Raw genomic sequence first — 23,691 nt, 5'->3', positions numbered from 1 at the left:
GGTTCTGGTCTCTCCTAATCTAGTCTATGCTATTAGGTTACACTTTCCCCTCTACAGAAAACTTCAGTAAAGGATCAAAGATCTAAAGAATCTCAAAGGAAACTGAAGTATTGAAGTGAATGGGACTAGTCCAGGTTGGAAAACAATACAGAACTTGTTTCTGATGGTTTTGGCTGCACTTGGAGAAGTGTCCCTCACCTGATGATCTCCCTTTTGTGCTAGAGAGTTTTCCAGCATGTGTCTTAGTCCAATCTCTCTCAAAATCTCCCCTGTCCCAGGGTCACACCATGAAAAGAAAAGGTAGCTGTGTCAATTTTAGGTGCCTTGCTGCTCCAGTTGGCACACAAGCTGGAGAGCACAATGGAAGCTGAGGTGAGCTGGAGGTCATCTCCTCTATCTTCCTCCTTCACCAGGGGTTTTGTGGTAACTAGTTTGGGGCAGTGTATTAGACAGATCAGAGATATTTTCCCTTCTAAAGCATTTCCTGTATTTAAACACTAAATGAGTTCCCAGGTGTGGAATTTCTCCTTCACCTCTCTCTGTATTTCCCAGTGGGTTTTACATTATCACCTTGCTGAATATATTATGATAAAGTTTCAAGATCTTTTTGTAATAGTGCACCTGTCACCTCCCACTGAGTATATTCAAATGAAATAGCTGGCTACAGGTTTACGATGGTCCCAGTGGGGCAGAACACATAAAACATGCTGTGCATTGCAGATAATAGGAGAAAAATATAAAATTATTGGGTTGTAATTTTATTATTGGCCCTCCATACCCTGAACAGACAGACTCGACTGTTCTCAGTAGACTACCTGACTGTGAAGACTGAAATTATATTTGCTGTGAGGGGAGGGAAATGAAAACAGTTCTCTAGCAATTACAAGAAAGAAAAAGACAACTTTCACCATAAACCTAGCATCACTGAAGGGAGTTTTGCTCTTGATTTCTGTGGACTTAAGATTTCACCCTGGGGATTTATAGTTTCTGAGTATGATCAAAGAAGAAGAAAAAAAGGTGACACTGGTTTGCATGACTATAAATGACATGCGTCCAAATCTGAGTTGGCATTAGGCAGGGGACCCCAACCTTTCTTGGCCTGTAGGCAGCAACATTGATCAGTTAACATGCTCAGACAACTTCATACTTTGCTCCCCAAGTCAATCAAGATCCCAGCAGTGATGGTCATAAACATCAGAGAATCCTGCAGGCAGCTCGTTACCATGTGCAAACATAGTTACCATGCAAAACATTAGAGAAATAAAGCTTCACAGTCAGCAGTATAGTAAACAATGCAGTCAGAGGGTTTTTTTCCTCCCCCACCCTCTAACAATTCCCACCTCAGATGACCAGCAAGCATATATTCCTTCAGAGATAATCATTACCATACTATAGTCTGTTACTGGACTCTTCTCTACTCTCCCTAACCTGTCAGGTTGGATGCTGCTATTGCTTTTTTATGCTGATCAGTTTTGTCATGTTTTCAGTAGGTCTTTTTCTTCCCCTACTTGTTTGTATCCACCTGTTATAATTGTGTTCCACCTACATGAGAAACTCCCCCATTACTGGTGAATACAAGAAAGTGCGGGGACCCAGTAGAAGCTTGTCACCCTTACGCAGCATTGCCAGCAGCTGAGCACCATGCAGCCGCTCACTCACTACCGCATGGCGGACAGAGGATTGGAAGAGTAAAAGTGGGAAAACCCATGGGTTGAGATACAAACAGTTTAACAGGTAAAGCAAAAGTTGTGTGCACAAGCAAAGCAAACCAAGGAATTAATTCCCCACTTCCCATCGCCAGGCAGATGTTCAGCCATCTCCAGCAAAGCAGGGCTCCATCACACGTAACGATTGCTTAAGAAGACAAACGCCATAAAAACTCTGAATGTCCCCCCTTCCTTCTTCTTCCCCCAGCTTTATACACTGAGCATGACATCATATAGTATGGAATATCCTTTTGGACAGTTGGGGTCAACTGTCCCAGCTGTGTCCCCTCCCAGCTCCTTGTGCACCCCCAGCCTAATCGCTGGTGGGGTGGGGTGAAGAGCAGAAAAGGCCTTGGCTCTGTGTAAGCACTGCTCAGCAGTAATGAAAACATCCCTGTGTTATCAACACTGTTTTCAGCACAAATCCAAAACACAGCCCCATACCAGCTACCATGAAGAAAACTCTATCCCAGCCAAAACCAACATGGTACCATGACTCAGGAAGTCAGGATTTTGCTGGTATCTGCAATGGAAAGCAGGGGGTTTGCTACTCTCTATCAGCAGTGAGTTACTGCTTCACTTCCATTGCCACACTGAGGCTCACAAGAGCAGAGCCCAAGTTTTCACCAGGGCTTCTCCTCCACCCACCCTAGACAGATCACACCTGCATGCAAAGTGTCTATATTGTCTTGATGTCTAGATGCAAATATGTTGGAGGTTCTTGTTTTCACTTGCTAGCTTACCAGAGAAATGGATTATTATTTTTAATAACTCTATTCTTTCTAATTCTGAATCCCTCTTGTGAATTTCTGTAGACTTTTTCCCCCAAGAACTATGTTGTCATGGCCATCATGACAGAGTCTGGCAGAACTCACATTATCAGTAACACAACTGACAGGCACGCAGAAGAAATATGGCCTGAATAAAAATGCCATCATGTTTGTTTTGCCATCTTTGTTAGAGCAAATTCTTTACCATGTGAGACATTCGTGACCACTGAGATGATAGTAAATGATTCACAGAAGTCTGTTGTTAGATAGCTGTCACCTCTTCCGCTGTCAACCTAGACTATTTCTCCAGATATATTTGCATTAGAAATTAATGTGAATAATTTATATGATTGGATGACTGGAAGTAGAGTACTTCCAATGGGAAAATGGTGCAGTGAGATTTAATCAGGCAGTCACATCATATTGAGTGAATATGCATAGTATAATTGGAGCAGATACAGTTTTTGCTAACTCAGTATTCAGTTTCTGCCACCGTTCATTCCTACTTGACCATTTTTGTGACTATTTCTTACTAAACGACATACTTGTTGGGTTATTCAAGATACATGTAAGCACCCCCCAGGATTCTTCCAGCTCAATCTTTATGCTCTCTTTGTGTTTATCCTCATGAAGATGTTTCACTCTTAGGAAGCACAGAAGCCCTTTGCCTTCATTTATAGTGAGTGGCGATTAACCACATGCTGGGTGAAACTCCTTGCAGAGAAGTCTTCATAGAAACCCCTTTACAAATGAAAATTACCTTCTTTAGAATGAGCCGGTAGTTTTCAAAACCCATGAAGTTCATCTTTGTCCCAAGTTGAAGAGGCTCCAAAGTGAAGTTATACTCCAAAGTTGGTTATGCTCCATATATACCACAACTACTAAGGAGGCTTTTCTTTCCCACTGTATTATTCATTCAGTAATCTCAAGGCATTTTGTGAATTTATATAATTTGTCTAAAGAGTTCAGCACCTGTTACTCAGTTGTAGCAGGACTAAACCTCTAGTTGAACAAAATAAGAGTAACTCAAAAAACTTATGGAAGGGTTCATAGAGATTAAGCGTAGTTGCAGGGATGTAGTCATCTGGTGTCAAATTAACATTTGCATGACTATTCATACAGTATCTAAACCCACTCAACACCATATAGTTTAGGAAGAGGCCAAATCCTTTCAGCTGGCATAAATGATCTTAGCTTCTCTATCTGGCTGAGTCACAGAACCTGAGAAGACAGTCTACTGTATCCTTCCTGCCAGAAAGATCCCTTGTAAACAAATAGTTCGTGGCCTACCTCCCTGCCACAGGGAGCACCTCAGATATGGTACAGGGCCACAGCTGGAACATGACACGTCCTCACAGACTGATGGTCTGGGAACACTGGCCAGCGGCCCCTCCAGCTCGAATGGCATTAGCACTTGCTCTTACTTCCTTGGAGTAGGTCTATAAAGCACTAGACAGTAGTGTAATGCCCACCAACAGCAGGTCCACTCCTACACTGTATCCTTTCCCCACCACCATCAAATTTTAAAAGGCTACTCTCATAAAAAGCAATGATGACTTCTTTGTTTACTTCTGTGAAATCTGAAGCTGACTACAGTATTCTCAGGAATGGAAAATGCTAGTCTAGCCTGTTCCCAAAAGCATATTTCTGCATTCCTAACCAGTGTTCAGTTTATAATATGAGCTGCTGTAATAAAGTTGCTTTTGCATGATGGCTAATCACATTCTTCAGTGACACATGGCATGGGCTATACCATGTCACTGGTTATTCTGTTTATGGGTACCTATATTTCAGCTGACATGGAAATTGTTTAAGTAACAAAAACATCTACTGGTTGACTTAGTGTGGTTCCTCCATTAATTCCTGTTCCTTAAGTGCCTGAAAGTTCCCAGAATAAAATTCCACTGTCTCACCAGTTTCTGTATTAAATTCTGCTTTCCGCAGAAGCCTCAAAACACGGTGTTAGGACTGAAGTTATTTCCTCAAATGGTCTCTAAGCCTACAGTTTTCAGATTGCATCCCATAAATTCTGGCAAACTCCAAGTAATAAAGAGTAATCTCTGTGGAATAGGTTTTCACCACCATTTACAGTAATATTTTCTGTCAATAAGCCTCTAAATTAATTTCACATAGCTTTTTAATCACAGCCACTGGAAAAGGAGCTTGATCCAGCATTCCTGCAGTACCCTAACTCCCAACAAAATCAAAGAAACAATGTTTACATTTTTCCTCACCCAATTTGCACGTAGCACTGGGCTGTTATAGTCCCAAATAAATGCTTTTGATTACAAATATTAAACACAATTTTCTGCTTACATGCATTTCTCTGTATTACACAGCATGCCCATCCTAATTTGATTAGTTCTACACATTTATTTGTGCTAGCTGGACATCCTACTTTCTGGCACGGAGTATGAAGTTCCAGCTATCCTGCTGACTTGTTACCATTGTACTAGCTCTATCTTGCTACACAAGAGATTTGGGCTCAGGAGCGGAACTAAAACCACCTCCGTGCTGGGTGCTTACGGCTGACATACAGAAACTTCACAGAGCAATGTTCTGCATTTCTCTTGCAGTCAGTGCTGTAGGCTAATGCTTAGATTTTAGAAGAGATTCACTGACTTGCATTTCTAGTGTCACCAGCAATTTTTAACAGGGGGAGGGGAGATCAAGGAAGCAAGAAAGACAACCTAAAAACTCCACGAATAGCATTCATTTGGCTTGGATCCAAATGTCACAAGTTGCTGCCACAGTGTCCCGACAGTCTGTGGCTGAAAAGTGAACAGGGGGAAGCTGCAGCTCAGTACGTGGGGGCTCTGTCACACACTCAGATCAAAATTAAATGAAAATGTCCATCACTAATAGAAGAAAAATAAAAGCTGTCATTGTGGGTGGCCCGACTAGGGCTTTGCAAGCACTACTTTTTAGAAGAGTTTTCCTGGAAACTTGCCAAGTGTAATTAAAGCACAGGTACCTCCAAACTCACAGAACTCTAATAAAAACAATTATGCAGTTTATAATGTCGTGCACGTGCCAAAATTTGTATTTATACAATGGATCAAAAATGGCATGGGAGAAACCGTGCAGTCCAGCAGGTTCAAAGATCCACTTTGAAAATGCTTTTTATAAGTACTGATTTGCACTATACGCGGAAGGCTGTGTAGCCTACGGAGTCACAAAGACATATTTAAAATCCCTGCAAATTACTTCTAAGACAGTAGTATTGGTTTCAGACATACTTTGGCATCACGTGCAGGAAGGAAAGCCCAGTCTTTGTTACAGTCAGCCAGCATCTGCACCCCAGAAAAGGATAAACCAGGCCAAGAAAGAAAATCCATATGGAAGTTGCAACCTCTGTCTTCCATGATAGGAATGTATGAGGTTACTCACACATTGGGATGAAATGGTTCCTCATTCATTTCTTACTGGTTCTTGTTTTCATCTCTGTAAACAAAACATACTTGGTTTAGCCAATAGAGGCTACAAGTTGTTTTGGGTTTTTTCCCCCCATTCCTATTAGCACTGCTTCATCTCATCCAAGTCCGACATTTTATCTTGCTTTTTAATTTTATTTCTAGACTGGAAAGGTAACTTCTGCTGATGTGACTTGTTCCCACAAGTGCTAGCATCAGTTTGCATTGCTTTGTAAGATAAGACCTCTGATGACAATTTTCCTGCTTGTATCCAGTTAGTTTCAGGGTGGGAGTCTGAGCTCTGGGATGAAAATTTCAAGTGCACTCTGGGGACTTAATTTTCCAAAGTAGTAAGAATTCACAGCTCCAGTTGAGATCAAGAGGACCTGCTCAGCATTTCTGAACATGAACCCCTGTACTCTTTTGAACAATATGCCCTGAGAAGAATGCTGCTGGGAAGATTTAGTCTCCAGTCCTTTTTACATGTTTCTTCTTTTATTTGCTACTAATTTCATGGGCCAAGCAAAGAAGAAAATTGGCTTCTCTCTCCTCTGAATTTCATTATTTGCAGATTTTTTTAATACAAGATAATGCTTCTTTGGCTGGCTCCTGGGATTCCTCTATTAAAAACTTCCCCCCCTTTTCACATCAATGAGCCTTTGTTACTTCAGCCTTCTTGCTGGGAACATAGATTGCAAAGAAGTTCAGGAGCCTTTTCAGTCCTCTGTGTGTAACAGTTGCAGGGTACCCACAAATACTTTGTTTTACCATTTTCAATTAAGTATCAGCCTATTTCCTATGAAAATTAGGTGCTTTTACTTCTGGTTCAGTGTGTGTTCATCTTCCCTTTGTAGTTGTTTGCCCAGACCCATCACCTTCATCTCTTTCTTACTCAAAATGGACCTCTCAGTGGGAATTTTAACTACAGCTTGGCAATCAAACAGGAAAATGTCTCCCACAGAATTATGGAGCTGTTCCATATTTGTTTCTATAAGAAAAGGCTTACAGCACCATGCAATACTATACAAAGAAGGCGTTGTCTAATAAATCTGCATGGATATTCTATTTGCTGTGTACTGAAAGACTTCAAACTCTTGTACCATAACAAGAGTGGGGTTTGTGTTAGACATTGGAAAGCTGTATTTTTAAGGACCAAATTCTCATTTCCTGTGGGCTATTTTGCACCACAATGGCAGCAAGCAATCACTTCACAGCTTTGTAGAAGGGTATTAACTCTCAATATTTAACTTGCTTTATACTCTTTCACCAGGAAAACAAGGCCTTCATGACTTACCTTTTATTTTCTGCAAAGAAGGAAATTTTTACCACTATTTTTCTTGCCAAAAGATGACGATAACAGACGAAGAATATGGTAGCAGTAGTTGTACAGGACCACTTGAGCTAGGTGCTGAACACACGCAGAACAGAAAATTGGTCCCTATCCCAAGAGCTCAGCTTACAGTTTTTAATTTACCACAGCCTTCTTTGCATTCCTAATTTGCAAACAAAACTATTCCCTGACTGTGGTGTTGATTTCCAAAGTGATTTCAGCATGTTGAGGAGTCAAACAGTTGTTTTACAAACTCAGTGTTGCACCGGTTGCTGTGACAACATTTAATATCTTAATGTGTGTGTGTACTGAGTGGAAAGTGTTTGATTTTTGTCTATTTTCAACAGAGCTGGGTGTTGGGAAGAAAAAGGAATGAAATCATTTTAGGCTGTACGCCTGTAACATTGAAATTAACAGCCCCTCTTCAGCTGAATTCAATAAGGGTAGAGTTGGACCTTCATGGTGGCAACTCTGAACTTGCATATTAAGACAAGTGCTCTAGCAGAGCAAGAATGTAAAGGTTGCTGGGAGACTTAAAGAAGAAAGTTTTAGGCATATGACAATAAGAGAAATGTAGAATAAAATATTCATGAAAATTGGAGTCATGCAGGTTGAAGTTTCACTCAGCAAACCCTTATGCACGAGTCTAATGCTAGGTATGTCCATGTTTGCTGGGAGGTGCCTTATAATCAAAATCCTTCCCTTCCTCTCCTTTAACAAATACCAAATCCTGTGAAAGTGCTGTTGTTTTGCTCCATGGATGAACTCTTTTTAAAGAGTGTAACATTAATAAAAGTGATTTCATGGCCTTTTCAATCATTTTACTTTTAATGTGAGCAGGGGGTTTTTAGCTTGAATTTAAATGAGATTTAAACCTTCTTGGCAACGCAGACACTACAACATTGTGCTAGATCTTCATAACCAGAAACTGAAACTGATTAGTCTATTTGAAAGTAATCTGATTTTTTTTTTTTACCCGTGCTCCAGGATAATTTTACTGAGTTGCATCTAGCAGGAAGAAACGCGCTGCCTCCAGCTCTGCCAGGCCAGCCAGAACTGCCTGCTGCCCTCACACTATGAAACTGGAGTTGCACACTGCGTGATGTGTACTGCGATATGCGCAGGATCTTTCAGAGGGCTACAGAAGGCATCGTGTGTCTAGGACTTAGCCATGGTCAAGCAAAAATTATTTGCAGTCATAAGTCTACACACTAAAGTCTACAACTGGAGTCACCTTGTCCTATTTTCATGATTCAGAATAAAATGGAATTAAAAGTAAACAAAAAAAGTGACAGGTAAAATATGAATTAGATTGACAAAGTACTTTTCTTTTTTTATGACCTATAAAAGTCTAAGCTGCAAGATTATTATTTTTTTCAGGATCTACCTTTTGTGTCCCATATATTATATATATACACTTGTGTCTTGCTCATTTGTAATCACACACTAAGGGTGTCAAGAGCAGCAAGACATAAATGCTGTTCTCATGAGTAAAATTTTCTCGTTGCAAACTGAGGGAAATGGGCAGTTTATTAAGGCTCTGTTTTCCAGATACATTTTTTCTGAAACCTGCCTCATCACACTATAGAGACAATGCTATCTGAAAGCATATTGTTTTGGACAAGGGCCAGCCATCTGGGAATCCTTCACAAGTACCTGAAATAGAAGTAAGGCAGGGCATATTGAGGTGAGCGGCTTCCAGATTTTACCTGAAAGCTCTGTAGGTGGCCTAAGGCCACTTGAATCTAATCCAAAACAGGCACCTGGCTCTGGCCTGGATGCCTGCCAGTTTCGTAGTATATTCTATCCCTGAATTATGGTGTCTGGACTTATTTCATGGCTTATTGTTGTATGTCTTTTAAAACTAATTCCTCACTGAAAGATGTTTGAAATTCAAAGCTTTCTTCAGTTTCCCACTTTATTCTGGAGCTGCAGACACTTGCCTTATTAGGTCCAGGAAAAATCTGCTCTAACAATTCACTAAACAGAGCTTAATGCTTTGGTAGTGTGCAGATTGTTGTTCTTGGGAGGAGGAAGAAAAGGGAGAAAGGAGGCTTGTGTTATGGCTTTACCTTGTTGATAAACATGACCAGGTATAACTTTTGTAATGTCAGTGTTCTCGCTAAGTGCCTGTGCTGCTTAACTTTGCAAGCACTTTTTTATAGGTGTAAAGGGAGCAATCTACTTGCAGTCATTAAAGCTTGGTTGTTTATTAACTACAAATGTGGCTTGTATATGCTAGCCCCTGAATTATCACAGTGCTTTTATTATAGCTCAGTCTTTCATATTTCAGCAAAATTATTCGAACTTCTTCCTTATGAGCTGCCCAGAAGCAACTCTGCTATGGAGCTTCATGACTATTGGACTCTTTTGGAATGCCAAGTCAGACTTACTCATACTCCAAAACTCCAAATGGAGAAAAGAAATCTCCTAAAATCCAAATGTGAGCAGTAATATTCAATATTTTCTCCACAGAGGAATAAAATACTTAAAATACTTAAGGGAGAGTTTAGCTATGGGTGATACATGTAAATATGAGAACTTTTCCTTAAGAGCCAAATGTTTAGCTTTTGATGTTGAAGTATGTTAAGTGGAAAACACTACAGGATTTCTCAGTGCTACAAGGGCAATTTAAATGGTAATGTATTCATCTTTCTTTTCCCTATCAGATCTGTCAGAATGGTTGGTATCTTCATGATGTTGTATAACCAGCAAATCTAATTCTTACCAGATGCCTGGACTTTATATTGCAGTGTTGCATATTCTTGATTGCGCTGCTATCTGCCCATCTTAATACTTGATTATCATTATCACACTAAGCAGTCTACTTAGCTAAACATTTAAAGAAAGGCAGACTTCTGCAAACTCCTTTCCTAAATTGGGTAGCCCCACTGTTACAGAAAATATGTTGCTGTTTAAACAGCCCAGAAAGGAATTACCTGACCAGAATAAATAACAACTGCCTTAGGACAAGTTCCCTCTCAAATGTTGATTTGAAATTGCTGATCAAGTGTTAGATAAACTGAATTACTTACAACTCTCAATTAATAAATACCAAAGCAACTTGCCTAAGAAAACAACAGTGAACATTACACAGAGAGAACAATGCCCACTTCTGCAAAAATCACTTGGAATGGTTTGTTAGATACCAGGGCATTACACAGGGAAGAGATTTCTACTGAATGATCCTCAGAGCTAAATCAGGGGGCATCTGTTACTTCCCACCTAAAAGTCTAATAAGAGACTCAGAAGGATTTAAAGACTGTTGGGCTTAGAGGAAAATCGCAAATAACTGCAAAGTCAGGAGAACACTTAACCTGAGATTTATGTGTTGTATCAACAATAATGGAAAGCCCAAGAGAGACTAAGGGTTCAAGACATGAGCCTATTACGTGTGTGTGTGTGTGGAGCATGGAATGTGGGAAGCTTAGGGCTACCATATTTCTGTCCAGGTTTTCCCAGATGAAATGAAATGCAGTGAGACTAATGTGTCTGGGATGTGTCTTTGATTTATACACATACAGTAACTTCAGAGTGAATTGGATTTACTGTGTTCACATAGATCGCCTATTCAGTGCGCACACGTTAGATCCCATGCATCCTGAATGCATGGGATCCATTGTTCATATACTGTAGAGTAGATCTGACCATATGCAATAGACGTGTCTGCAAATGGCCTTGATCAGCTGATAAGAGTCCTGAACAGGCATCATATTACCTCAATTTTTCCTGGACAAAATATCTAGGTAGAAAAAGAGGACATACCAGAAAAAAATCAGATGCAGTCCTAGGTAAATGGCATAAGTATGAATTTCATTTGGTCTGCTTAATGGTACCATTATAAAACTATCTAAAGGGATCATTCACATCAGGTTAAAAAAAAAAAAAAAAAAAAAAAAAGGGGAACTGAATCCATAGATACTTGAAATGGAGAATTCCATTTTATTGCCCTGAGTGCTCAGTGGAGAGAGATTAGAAAAATATGTCATTGTCCACTCCTGCTTAAAGAGGGACAGAAATAAGCGCTGGTGTTCATGAGGGATATTCCTCAAAACATTAAAAATCCAATAAGCCATTTTCTTTCCACCCTAATAGATGTGTTTGATTCATATACGCTAAGAATCTTGACCTTAGCCATAGACTTTAAGGATTTTAAGCACTTTTGGAAATGTACTTCAGTGGATTTGTAGTTTGAACAGGCACTGCAGTCCTCAGATGGGCAAAGACAGTCCTTCATATTCCGAGTGACTGAAATGTTTGGAACTCCAGAATGTAACACTTGCTGCATATCCACACATTCCCTACCTTGGACTATAAAACTGGAAAGTCAAATGATGAAGTAATTCAACCCTCAGCAATGTACCATTAATATTTTAGTATGCTACAGGAAATAACCAGATTTGGAATGGTTAATGCAACATGCTACTCTAGTGTGGCTGAACGACTGCAGCTCAAAAAGCACAGTATCTGTATGCCTACTTCTCTGAATCCTGCCTAATGTCATTGTACCATGACCCAAGTTCTGCACATACTTATTGACTGGCAGAAATTACAGAAACACTTTAAGACAAAGTCTGATTTTATTTGGCAACTTACACTGATGCCTATCAAGCTATGATATCCTATCTGACTCTTATTTCTCTGGATAAAAAAAAAAAAAAAATAGGGCTACTTTTTTCTAAAATCTGTCTCATTACAGCATACAATGCCAGAGGGACACTCCATGTTCAACTCTGAGCTTATCTACCTAAGTAACCTAACACAAAGCATACCCACAAATATTTTTTAAAACAGCATGAAAATAATACTAAGCAATTTTTCTAAATGCACAGGGTAGGATTCAGGCAATCACAACCTCAGCAGCACCTATCTGGTGGCTTTTGCACCTAGTCCCTCTGCATGCTCTAGTCTGAAAAACAGACCGTGTGGAAATGGTGGAACTTGCTATGCACATCCGAAGGACATGCTAGACCTATTATGTGCATAAAGGAATTCTTCTGTTCTACATAACCGTAACATTTTACATCCTGACTCCACTGCAGCCAAGAAGCAAGTCAAGACAAATTCCCTTCGCCAGCAAACCTGAAATTCCATCCAGCAGGTGTCAGCAGCGAGCCTTGCACACCAGTCTTCAGGTCACACACTCCTGTAGCTGCTTGCAGGGCATTTACTGAACCCAATTTATACAAAATGTAGAAGACAAAGTCATCGATGTATAAATCAAGAAGGAAACATCTGTATTAAAAAAATCAATGAATAATTCCATTGCAAGAGTGATTATCTGGGAAGCCTTTTGTCTTTTTAAGAATCTCTGGCTTCCACCTTTTGACTCTCAAGCTGAAAGATGCGATTTAAAACTACTGTTTCAGCATACAACTTCTATTTCTGTATGCCTTGTTTTCTTAGATCTGCTTCTATCTTTTATAGCTAAGCTTTTTAGATTTTTCATGCTGCTATATAACTCTGAAACATGGAAATTCTGTAATACCAAGAGTTACATCACTGAATTGAATTGTGGCATTATAGTCTCATCATTACCAAGTCATGATGAGCTCCCTTTTGTACATGCTCCAGATCCTTCACCCTACTGAAACTGAAGGGAAAGTCTATAAATGGCAAAAAATTCCTCCACTACCTTTTTCATTCTCCTACACTACCCTTCTCATTCAGAAGAGAAACCTCCTCAAGAAGATTAAAGTGCTGTTTAACATCTTTGTTGGCAACATGGACAGTGGGATCAAGTGCACCCTCAGTAAGGTTGCTGACAACACCAAGCTGTGTGGTGCAGTCGATATGCTGGAGGGAAGGGATGCCATCCAGAGGGACCTTGACAGGCTGGAGAGGTGGGCCTGTGTGAACCGCATGAAGTTCAACAAGGCCAGGTGCAAGGTCCTGCATGTGGGTTGGGGCAATCCCAAGCACAAACAGAGGCTGGGCGAAGAATGGATTGAGAGCAGCTCTGAGGAGAAGGACTTGGGGGTGTTGGTGGACAAGAAGCTCAACATTAACTGACAATGCATGCTTGCAGCCCAGAAAACCAACTGTATCCTGGGCTGCATCAAAAGAAGCATGACCAGCAAGTCAAGGGATGAGATTCTCCCCCTCTACTCCAATCTCGTGAGACCCCACCTGAAATACTGCATCCAGCTCTGGACTCCCCATGGACCTGTTGGACCAAGTCCAGAGGAGGGCCACAAAGATGATCAGAGGGCTGGAGCACCTCTCCCATGAAGACAGGCTCAGAGAGTTGAGGTTCTTCAGCATGGAGAAGAAAACGCTCCAGGGAGAACTTCCAGCAGCCTTCCAGTACCTAAAGGGGCCTACAAGAAGCTGAAGAGGGACTGTTCACAAGGACATGGAGTGATAAGACAAAGGGTAATGGCCTTAAGATGAAGTAGGGTAGATTTGGATTAGGTACTGGGAAGAAATTCTTCACTGTGAGGGTGGTGAGGCATTGGCACAGGTTGCCCAAAGAGGTTGTGGCTGCCCCATCTCTGGCAGTGTTCAAGGCCAGGTTGGATGGGGCTTTGGGCAACCTGGTCTAGTGGAGAGTGTCCCTGCCCATGGCAAGGGGGTTGGAACTAGATGATCTTTTAGGTCCCTTCCCACTCAAACCATTCTATGGTTCTACAATTCCTGACTCATGTTCTGTTAATCCACATAATTGACAACTTTTACACAGTGCTCTGAATTTCACATCACTTCACAGCAAGCCTATTTGTAGTAAAAATGGGTATCAGTTTATCAAAAAGCATCAGTGAGACTTGACAGGCTCCTTGCTGTGAACAGAGGCTCAGATTCTCCTGAAAGCCTCTGCTGTCGTGAACTGGTATAGCTTGACTGAAGTCATGTTTTGCTGAAACCCACTGCGAGACAGAATTTCAGGCCACCTCAGAGTGTAACAAATCAACAGAACTGGAGTAATATGCATCAGTAGCAAATATTGTCTAGGGAATATAAAGCAATTCAAGAGGCTTTTTAATCTAATCTGGATGTCTCATATTGTCTATACCCATAAACAAACTGTAATACTCAGTAAATCCTATGGCCAGAATTTCTTGAGGGAAAGAGCTTGCTCCCTTTCTGTTGAAGGAGAGAGGAGAGCGCTCTCACAGAAAGCTCTGTACAGCCTGTGTACACATAATTATTCCAATGGTCTTGGGGAGTCACCATGTAGGTACATCAATACTTTTGGGGACAGCTTCCAGAAAGACACGTAAGTAGAAATGAAGGCAATTACTCTCAGCAAGTAAAGTTAGTATTCAAGTAGCTAACACTTTTGCTATGGCAGCCTAAACACACTTTTCTATCTTCTTGGGAAGACTTAACTGAAAAAATGTTACTGAGGATTTGGTTGTAGAAGACAGAGCAAGATTGAAGAGTAGTCTAGAATGCCCCCTAAGATAGAAGACTACTCTAGAATGCTACCTATCACAGCCTAAAGAGCTCATCCCAGTACCCTGTCTATAGTTCCTGGAGAGGAAGATGGTCTTCCAGAAGATGCTTCAGAGGGGGTCTAACTTGGACAGCACTCCAGAAGAGCCTCCAGCAATGGCATAGTGTTTTTCTACCTCAGGAAATAATACACGTAGGTTTAGGGCTAGCAGTGGCCTCAAAATCAGCTACACAAGGTCTGCTGAAACCTTTAAATAGCATCAAGTCCACATGCTCAATCCTCTGAGAGCCCTGCTTGAATACATGGCTTGGAGACATTCATAGTACAAAAGGGGTAGAATTTGTTCTGTGCCCTTAACTTCAAAGAATTCTGGGAGTTCATTTTGTTTAAAAAATTCTCATTCCAAATTTTAATCTGTAATTAGCTGTTGTAACTCTTCAGGTTAAACTTATAATTGAAATTCAAGAGACTTTAAAACTGTCTGGACAAATTAGATATGTACTTAGAATACTGGCACTTCTCCAAGACAAACAGTGCCTGTTGTTATCAACAGTGCTAATGTTACCAGAATAACTAGGAAGCTTTACAAATCAGCATGACAAATTAAAAAGAGGAAAAACAAAAATCTCCAAAGGCAAGGAGTTTTTAGCACTCATTTAAATTTAATCTTCATGGCTAGATTTGTTTCCAAAAACATATGTTTGTTGTAATTAGCTACTGAGACTGGAGCTTAATGAGTTTAATAAATATTTCAGGCTGTTAAGAGATGGAAGCGGCTCTGTGATGACTGGAGATTTTCTGCAGTTCAATGAAATATAAATGAAGAGTAGAAATTAATAATTAAAAGAGAATTGGAATGACTGAATCACACATTTCCTAAGGGCACCATCTGACTCTCTGTGGAGTGGAAAAAGTTATTAGGAACTGGGCATGGACCATAAGCTTCTAAACACTTGTCCAGCACAAGAACAGAAGATCAGTCTGCTGGAGGTATCCATTAAGGAAACCTGAACAACTATGCACAATGCAGACAGAATATTTTCCCTGAACAGAAGATTGAAGAGCGCAGTGGAGGTATTGCTATTTGCTTCAAAACTATTTTCACTGCAACCCCGGTGAATATCAGAGTTTGATGATGCCCTACGAGGAAACAAGAAACAGGAGCCACACACAAAATTACAGGGTTCATAAATCTTCAGACAACACCTCTCTTCATTTAGTCTTCTGGCTGATAAAATATCTTCCCTTTTTTTGTTCCTTTATTTTAGAATATTTGTTTTTGAGATGTTATAGGAAACATTAATTTTCACACTGTTTGGATTTTGTAGTCTTGAGTATAGATGGAAGTACGTTTCACTTCTATGTAACCCTGGGGCTACTTATTAACAGATTTAGACCACCTCTCACAATCCAGATATCCACGGTGGAAGAATGCAGAGAGGGCCGAAGCACCATGCCAGTCCTAACTCTAGCATTTCACATCAAATCAGATGTACGAGAGCCATCTTAAAAATCATGAGAGAAATGTCCAAGTCATTAACTTGTTATGTAATCAAGTTTGCACGCAGGTTTATGCAGCAGACACGAGTTGTGCACAGGTTATTTGCTTTAGTTTTTCATAGACTTTAGCCTTTCTTTTACAACTACAGGATAGAAGCTGCTTTTTTTTCCATGAAAGGAATATCCTTAAACGACCGCATGATTTCAAAGAACTTGGGACATTACCTCCTTACTACCATCACTAAAGTTGATAATAAGCATCAAATCTTGGATGTAAAAAGTAAAATTTTGAAGTTTGGAACTTTCTTTTAGTACTGACTGACTATTCTTAAAGCAGGGACAATTTTTGCTTTTAGATGATGAAACCACTCTTCAGAGAAAACAAATTAAATGTTGCTTGTTGTGGAGATTCTAGCTCATGCCGCCTTTAGGCGCCTGTGGCTAGAGATACTTCTTAAAACCAGCCAAGGAAAATTCACTTCCATAATCTTGGAGCAAGTACTAAACCAGACCTTGCAGCTTGATGTAGAGTGCATGCCCAGGCTCTCAAGAATCTCACAATTTGTGTTGCACTGAAGATAATCTATGGATAATCTAGTCCATACTGTATAATAATTCACTACTTCAAAGGAAACAGAGAACTGTGCATTTATCAGATAACTGTAATGTCATGAAAGGCTGAAGGATATAAGAATAAGATTAAACTACAGAGATAGAAAGCTAAGTATTTAAATGTTAATGTGGAAACACTTGCTACATACCATAAAATACATAAAAAATCTTAAAATAGAAGAACACGCTAATAATGGAGAACGGACTTCAGGCCCATTCTCCGCTGTTATTTCTGTATTTGATCACAGGTTATCATTCATTAATAATCTAGCAAACAGATAGTATTTTGAAATAAGGCTTTGGAGAACTACCCCTTTGATTACCAACAAATACTGAAGTTGTTACTTTAATGTAGACTGCAAATATCATATCAAAGGACACTGGTGAGGCTTTTCCTTTTCTCCCTCTCTAAATTACAATGTTAAATTAGCCTGATTTACAGACCAGACATAACAGGTAAACAATCTAAACTTCTGTTTGTAGCTAGGTTTTTTCCTTATTTCACTCCATCTTTCTCCATTTTATCCAGTGGGTCTGCAAACAGAGCATTGTAAAACTTGTTTTCCTGGTTTGACTCATGGCTCATTTCTTATGAAGATGCAGAAGATGGGGAAGGGGGATTTCTGCATGGGTTCAGCATATCCTAAATTATTTTATTTAGTTCAGACAGGCGCTTCCACTGGTTAAAATATTTTGCAGAGTACATATGTCTCAAGAAATATAGCAACATGTTAACGATGAATGTACCAACCACAAAAATCAGTTTATCTCAAGCTGTTCATAACGACAAGAAATATAATGAATGACGAAATTAGGATTCAGCTGTCATCACTTTGCAATACTCTCACCCCATATATTTTCATAATTTCACATGGTTATGTCACGGAACTCTTTAATGATTGTACAAGTTGTGTGTCACGAGGTAGAAAGATTTAAAATGGCTGAAAAAAATTGGTATATTTTTCTTTTTTTCCTCATGAATTTGACAAGTTTCTCATCATCCTATTAACAGAGGGCTCAGTAATTGAAAGTTGCTAAACAGTATATTTCAGTTAATATGAACATGGTTCAAATAATATAGATTAATAAACAAGAAATCATAACTGAAAATGAAGAAAGCTAAACAGAAACATGTTTGACATTTTGCAAATAAATCTTCAAAAATCAAGCCCCATGAAAGTATATTCTCATGCACTCAAGTGGAAAAATGTGATCTCAAACCAAATGTTTATTTTTCAAACAAAGGAAGAAGTATCCAGTCCATTTTATTCCAATGTCTTCATTGTGGTCTAATTAATCAAATCAAAATGAAATAAAAATGGTAACAATTTGCCAAACACATAAAAGACATGTCTGATGCTGGTGATTAAACAAAAAACTCCCCCAAACAGTCTGAATTGTTTCTAGAGGAAAGAATTTTAGGAGCTTTTGAGCTTTCTGAACTTTTTCTCTAAGTTGTTTTCAAAAGATCAAATACAAATTTACCATTTATCAACCATATTACACAGAAAGATTGGGGTTGTCTTTGAAATTCTCTTCACCTGAATTTCTGCATCTACTTCAAAAAAAAAAAGGAATTTTTTTCTTCTAGAAAAGGCCCTACTTCTGAATACCTCCACTAAAATATATATGACTACAAAACTGAGCACAGATGCAGGTGTTTGGTACATCATTTATAACACGCATTCCTGATGAACTCAAGCAAGTAATTTCTATTCATCTCTCAAGTAAAAAGCAAATACCAAGACTTTTACAAAGTACCTTCATTACAAGAATTCAGAGTTTGATAGATGCTTGTTTCTTGCCATATTTCCAGCAGCTTGCCAGGGGCAGCCTTAGTGCCTGATGGAAATTTACTTACATCATTTTACACCTACAGTAACAGTTATTTCCAGTGAAATTCTCTATTTTTATATTCATGCCTTGTTTATTCTGCTGCATCACAGACATGTGACTCGGAGACATCTACAGCTGAAAACTAAATCTATCTGTTACCAAATATAAAATATCCCTGAGACAGAAATGTATGTCAATAAATAATGATGAGAACATAAATCGCTGTTATTTTACTAAATGGCAAAGGATTTTACCTTATTCACTCCAATCAGAGATAGAGAGGGAAATCATATCAAGCATAAGCAAACTGGAGATTGTACATCAGAATAATAAAAAGAATGTGCAGGCAAAACTTATTGAATGCTACAGCCACATGTTCCCAGTCAGAGACATTATGTGAACCAACACACTGGGAATTTTAACCGCAGTCTCTTTATGCCCCGTACACAGTATTTGAAGGCCAATTAATCTGTATGTTCACACTCCCTATGTGTGGTCCCCTCTCCCAGTCCAACCACATTGCTGATTGCTTGTGCCGTGAATATCTTTTCTCTGTTGGGCCAAAATAATGCACTGACCCTCTTGCAAGGCTGTTACACTGGGGCTTTCCACACAGAACCAGTTCATGCAAAGAAACAGCAGTTTCATCGCCTTCTGCACCAGAGTGGACTTCACCTGTTTCTAAAACTGTTAATACCAAATGTCAGAGAAAATAATTTCAACAAGCTGTGGCTGCTGCTCTGTAACTGCAGCTACTGTGTTTCAGTCAGGGAAGGGTGTAAAAAGTTTTTCTATTGCTTTATTTCATTTCAACCTCTATATAAAATAGGTCAGAAGTCTAAGCTATCTTTGTGCTTTTTTAATAACCACAATCAAATGGAAATTTGCACACTTACAGACAAAAAACAGTCCCAATATCAAAAGAAATTTTCAGCAAGAAGTGACAGTCAACTTAAAAAAATAATACACGAAGAAGATGTAGAGGTGGATCCGGGGGGCATGTGCAGATAGCTATTATGAACAGTGGCATATACTGAAAAATGAGATATATTATGTTTGAAGTACTAATTAAGTTATTGTTATTGTACAGGGAAAATACATTTCTGATAACATAACTATTACCTGTCACGTTCTTATATACATTGATACAATGAATTTTCTTAGTGATAAATATCACCTCTGTTTTACAGGGAACCTGACACCAAATTACTCATATTTATGGTCTGCTAATTAATAATAATTGTGAAAGTCAGCTTTTGATGGGTAAATCGAACATTCCCCCTATTTCCAGCCTAGTAGAGGATCCTTTACTATACTGATTAATATTACCATTTATTCCACTGTATGATCACAATACTGCCATGCACATTCTGCAGGACCCAGAAGACAGCCCATTCCCAAAGGACATGTCACAGAAGAGTCCTTCTCAAGAGGGTGAACATTAGGGTAGCAAACAAATCAGTTGAGAGACATTTGATTGCTTAAATAATTAGTTGTTCATCTCAGCATAGTATAATCTTGAAGGATCTGAAGAGCTGATTAATTTCTTAAATCACAATCCCATTTAAACTCCAAGAGCTTTGTCCAGGCTACTTTGCAGCTTTAGGTTTTGCATACAAGGTTTTGAAAATTTCACTTTTTGAGTAAAAATAGAAAAAAGGTTTTGAAAATTGACTTCCTGCCCACCTGGCTGACACAGCCTGAAATCCACCTGCCCACAAAGGATTTTCAAAAAACACTGCAGGCAAGGAATGGTGTTGAGTGGATCTATTGTTGCAACTGACAAGCATATAAAATAATTTAACTGTCTATTCCTGAAGTTCTTACTGTAAAATAGAGTTATCTTTAAGCTACATGGAAAGAAAAGCTCCCTGACTAAGGGAACTGTTGTCAATATTACATCATCCCCTTCACCCAGGCTACAGTCTTCTCTTGCTTTTACTCAGTATTAAAGGTCATTGATCCTTTAGTACATTACCAGATGCCACCAAAATTAGGGGTCTTTTCCGTTCACTCCCACACTTGTTAGATTAGGCTTGTACATATTCCCTTGCTGTAACACAGTACTCTGATAACATCTGGAGAATCAACTCTCCCTCCTTCCATTGGCAGTACCCAGATAAGCCTATTGAACTATCTAGAGGAGAATCCACTCCGTGTTAGCAACAGCAGAAACACTCAGAACACGCACTCTAGTGTTTCTCTGACTCACCTTGCAGTTGGGTGTCATGGCATGCTGACTGCGGTTTGGGATCAGTGCGTCACATCGCCCCTAGGAGAGAACAAACATTTTACTGTTCTTGCAGTTACAGCTATGGAGCGTTACCAAGAAACAAATTTTCATCAGTTTTCATCAAAATTTCAACAAATTCTTCAGATCTATTATTATTGTTGCTTTCGAACTAAAAATGTCTGCTTTAATCAATAGGGTTATAGTTTTCTTTCTGCCATCCACTGAAGTCAGTAAAGTGTCTCCGTTACAGCCCAACCAAAAGGACATTTCCACTCAAAAGAAAAGAGCGGCACATTTAATGAAACAATTTATTTAAAGAACATCTGCTTGAGTTTTCAGAAAGTTGCTGTAGGATATGGTTACACTGAACCATAAGACAAAAATGTCTGGTTTTACTGTGTTCTGTATCTCAGTTATTAAGTCAATTTTATAGGACCACTTATGCAGGCTGAAAGTTTTCCTAATAAATCATTAGAGGATATTTAGGCCTCTTTTTCAGTTTGTGGTCTTTGTTTGTTTTCCAGTAACCACAAAACATCTGAATTAAATTATCTAGCAAATTTGATTACAGAAGTTGTACATCTTCAAGATATGTGAATGTCATTGCAACATCAGCAACCTCATGTTCTGACTGCATGTAAATCACTCGGTTACTCTTTCATTGCATTGCTATCACATAGGTGTTAAATCATACACAATCAATATAGTGCAGTTTCAACTTTTCCTGAAGCTGAATACATAAATTTCAAAAAATATTTATGCTTGGATCACATCACATGCCCTGTTTGACCTTTATTAGCCATGAGCCACTGCCCCTGCAGCTGATGAAGAAAAAATAAGCTGGCACCTTTCATAATGGTATAGGCTATACGGTTTTAGGATGAAGGGTTCTGAAAGAGGGTTTGTGACAATACCAAGGTGACTATTTTGTCCATTCCAACAAATTTTTTAATGAAATAGAAACAATTGAGTTTGGAAGTGTCTGAATGTTCCATCTGGATATGCCTCACTTTAGAAAGATTTGATTTTATTTAAAATTGTGAAACAACTTTTAGAGAAAACTCAATGTATTTTTCAGAATTTAGTTTTTTTCAAAATAATTAACAGCCTATGTTTCTTTTCTTTCTTTTCTACACAATCTCAACATTTTTCACAAGATAAGGCATTTATGTTCCAATCAGCTGTGTGTGTTTGTTTTCTTGCAGCCATGGTGTAAATGGCTTAGCACAGAAGAGGTGGTACATGCCTCAGTATGGGACTGCAGATGGCAAGAACTAGTCCCCCTTTATTTACTAGAATTATGATGTCTTCATTTAGACAATACACTTTTTTGACAAATTAAAGCAAAATTAATAAATAAATAAATCCCAAAGATGATACAGTAACTCTTAATTTTCTTTAACAATATGAGAAAGCACTATTATTTTTTTTTTTTAAATTTGCTTTTGCTGCTTACAAGTGAGCTCTAATTGTCTGTAAAAACTCTTAAATCCAAACCCAAAATAATAATTTACAAACAGTTTAAGCCACTGGAGAGCAAGTGTAACCCATGAAATATAATGGCTATAATCTGAGCAGTGTCTTTCCACGTTATCATTGTCCAGCACAGGGAATACAAAAGTTAATTAAATTAGATATTAAATTAAGCATAGTTTTGACACAATACGGTTCATTGGAATTTTATACAATAAGCTCACAGCATTACTCAGGGTCAATAAAGAATTACCTCAGCAATCCCCAATGGCACAGACATTGTTCCCATCAGGCAAGACAAGAATGTACCACACATTCCACTATTCAAACTGGGCTTTTAAATGTTTGGATTTTTTGGGTGGGCAATGGAGAGAAAGAGAAAGAAAAGGAAAATGAACAGTCTTTCAGCAAACAGTTTGATGTAACATAATAGGAGCAAAGAGTCTTTCTACTCTGCGTTGCTCCCCTGGCCCGCACGAGCAGACAAGTAGGCTTTCAGGCACTCCATTTGCGTCGCACTCCAAGCTACACTGCACATTTCCTTGCTTTGGGCATCATCTGTAGTTTGCATATTCCTTTAGGATGCCAAACATCCTTGGGAAAACAACAGCAAAACCCCAAACATACACAATACGCAGCCCATTCTCACACAGCAGAAGCCTCAGTCAGAAAATCTAGACAATAAAAGCTTTAAATAAAAAATATTATCTCTAGGCAGAACTGTATTTTCCTGGTCCCCCAGAGACTTTTTCTCTTGTTTCCGGCTTTGTTTTTTGCCAGTGGGTACCCTGCTTCCCTGTTGTTTGAGGTAAAGAAATCTATAATGATGTCTCTCATTCTCCATTAAAATGTCCCTGCAAATGAATAGAGATAAATTCACAGGATTTTTAAAAGCCTCAGTGGATCCAAAGTTGGAAAACTGAAGTGTTTTACTGCCACACTAAGAATATTACACAATGTCAGTAAACCTAATGAATCTTAGAACAAAGCATACAGGTTGGTCCATTGCAACACAGCTTGCCTGCAAGGAACAACTTTGTCTTTACTGATCTGCCTATGCCAGACAGAGGTGCAGGGGGAGGTGGAGTTCCCACATCTCCAGTGTTTGCAGAAACTTCAGTAGCAGCGTGCTACTTTTCCACACACATTTGCCAGCTGTTTTATCTTACAGATCACTCACGGCTTCCAGGATAAGGGAATGTTTCTACAGAGGAAGATGGTGAAAGCAAGCAGTGTAACACCCTTCCTTAATGTACCTCCATTTTCAAGCTGTTCCAGAGGTGAACTGCTTAGCATTAAATACATTAGTCACCAGTCCACATCCAGGGCTTTGGTATTACTGAGCCTCAAGCAATGCTCCATTCTGTGGGAAGTGAAATTTCTGCATTTTACATGCATTCAGTTTTGTCAGTATTTAATGTT

The 23,691-nt window shown here is 39.1% G+C and overlaps 1 protein-coding gene across 1 annotated transcript in view; it reads right to left on the bottom strand.

The window, feature by feature from the left end:
* The window catches only part of ADAMTS18 (ADAM metallopeptidase with thrombospondin type 1 motif 18), a 195,343-nt gene that overhangs the window by 80,028 nt on the left and 91,624 nt on the right, over positions 1–23,691 (bottom strand). The window contains exon 3 of the mRNA XM_075765519.1: positions 20,776–20,835. Coding sequence (XP_075621634.1) covers positions 20,776–20,793 — 18 coding nt within the window. The 5' untranslated portion in view covers positions 20,794–20,835. The remainder of the gene's footprint in view (positions 1–20,775; positions 20,836–23,691) is intronic.

Source organism: Balearica regulorum, chromosome 13 (genome assembly GCF_011004875.1).
Source record: "Balearica regulorum gibbericeps isolate bBalReg1 chromosome 13, bBalReg1.pri, whole genome shotgun sequence".
Lineage (NCBI taxonomy): Eukaryota > Metazoa > Chordata > Aves > Gruiformes > Gruidae > Balearica > Balearica regulorum.
Note: the sequence above shows the minus strand (reverse complement) of the source record. Positions and strands in the feature narration are given on the sequence as shown.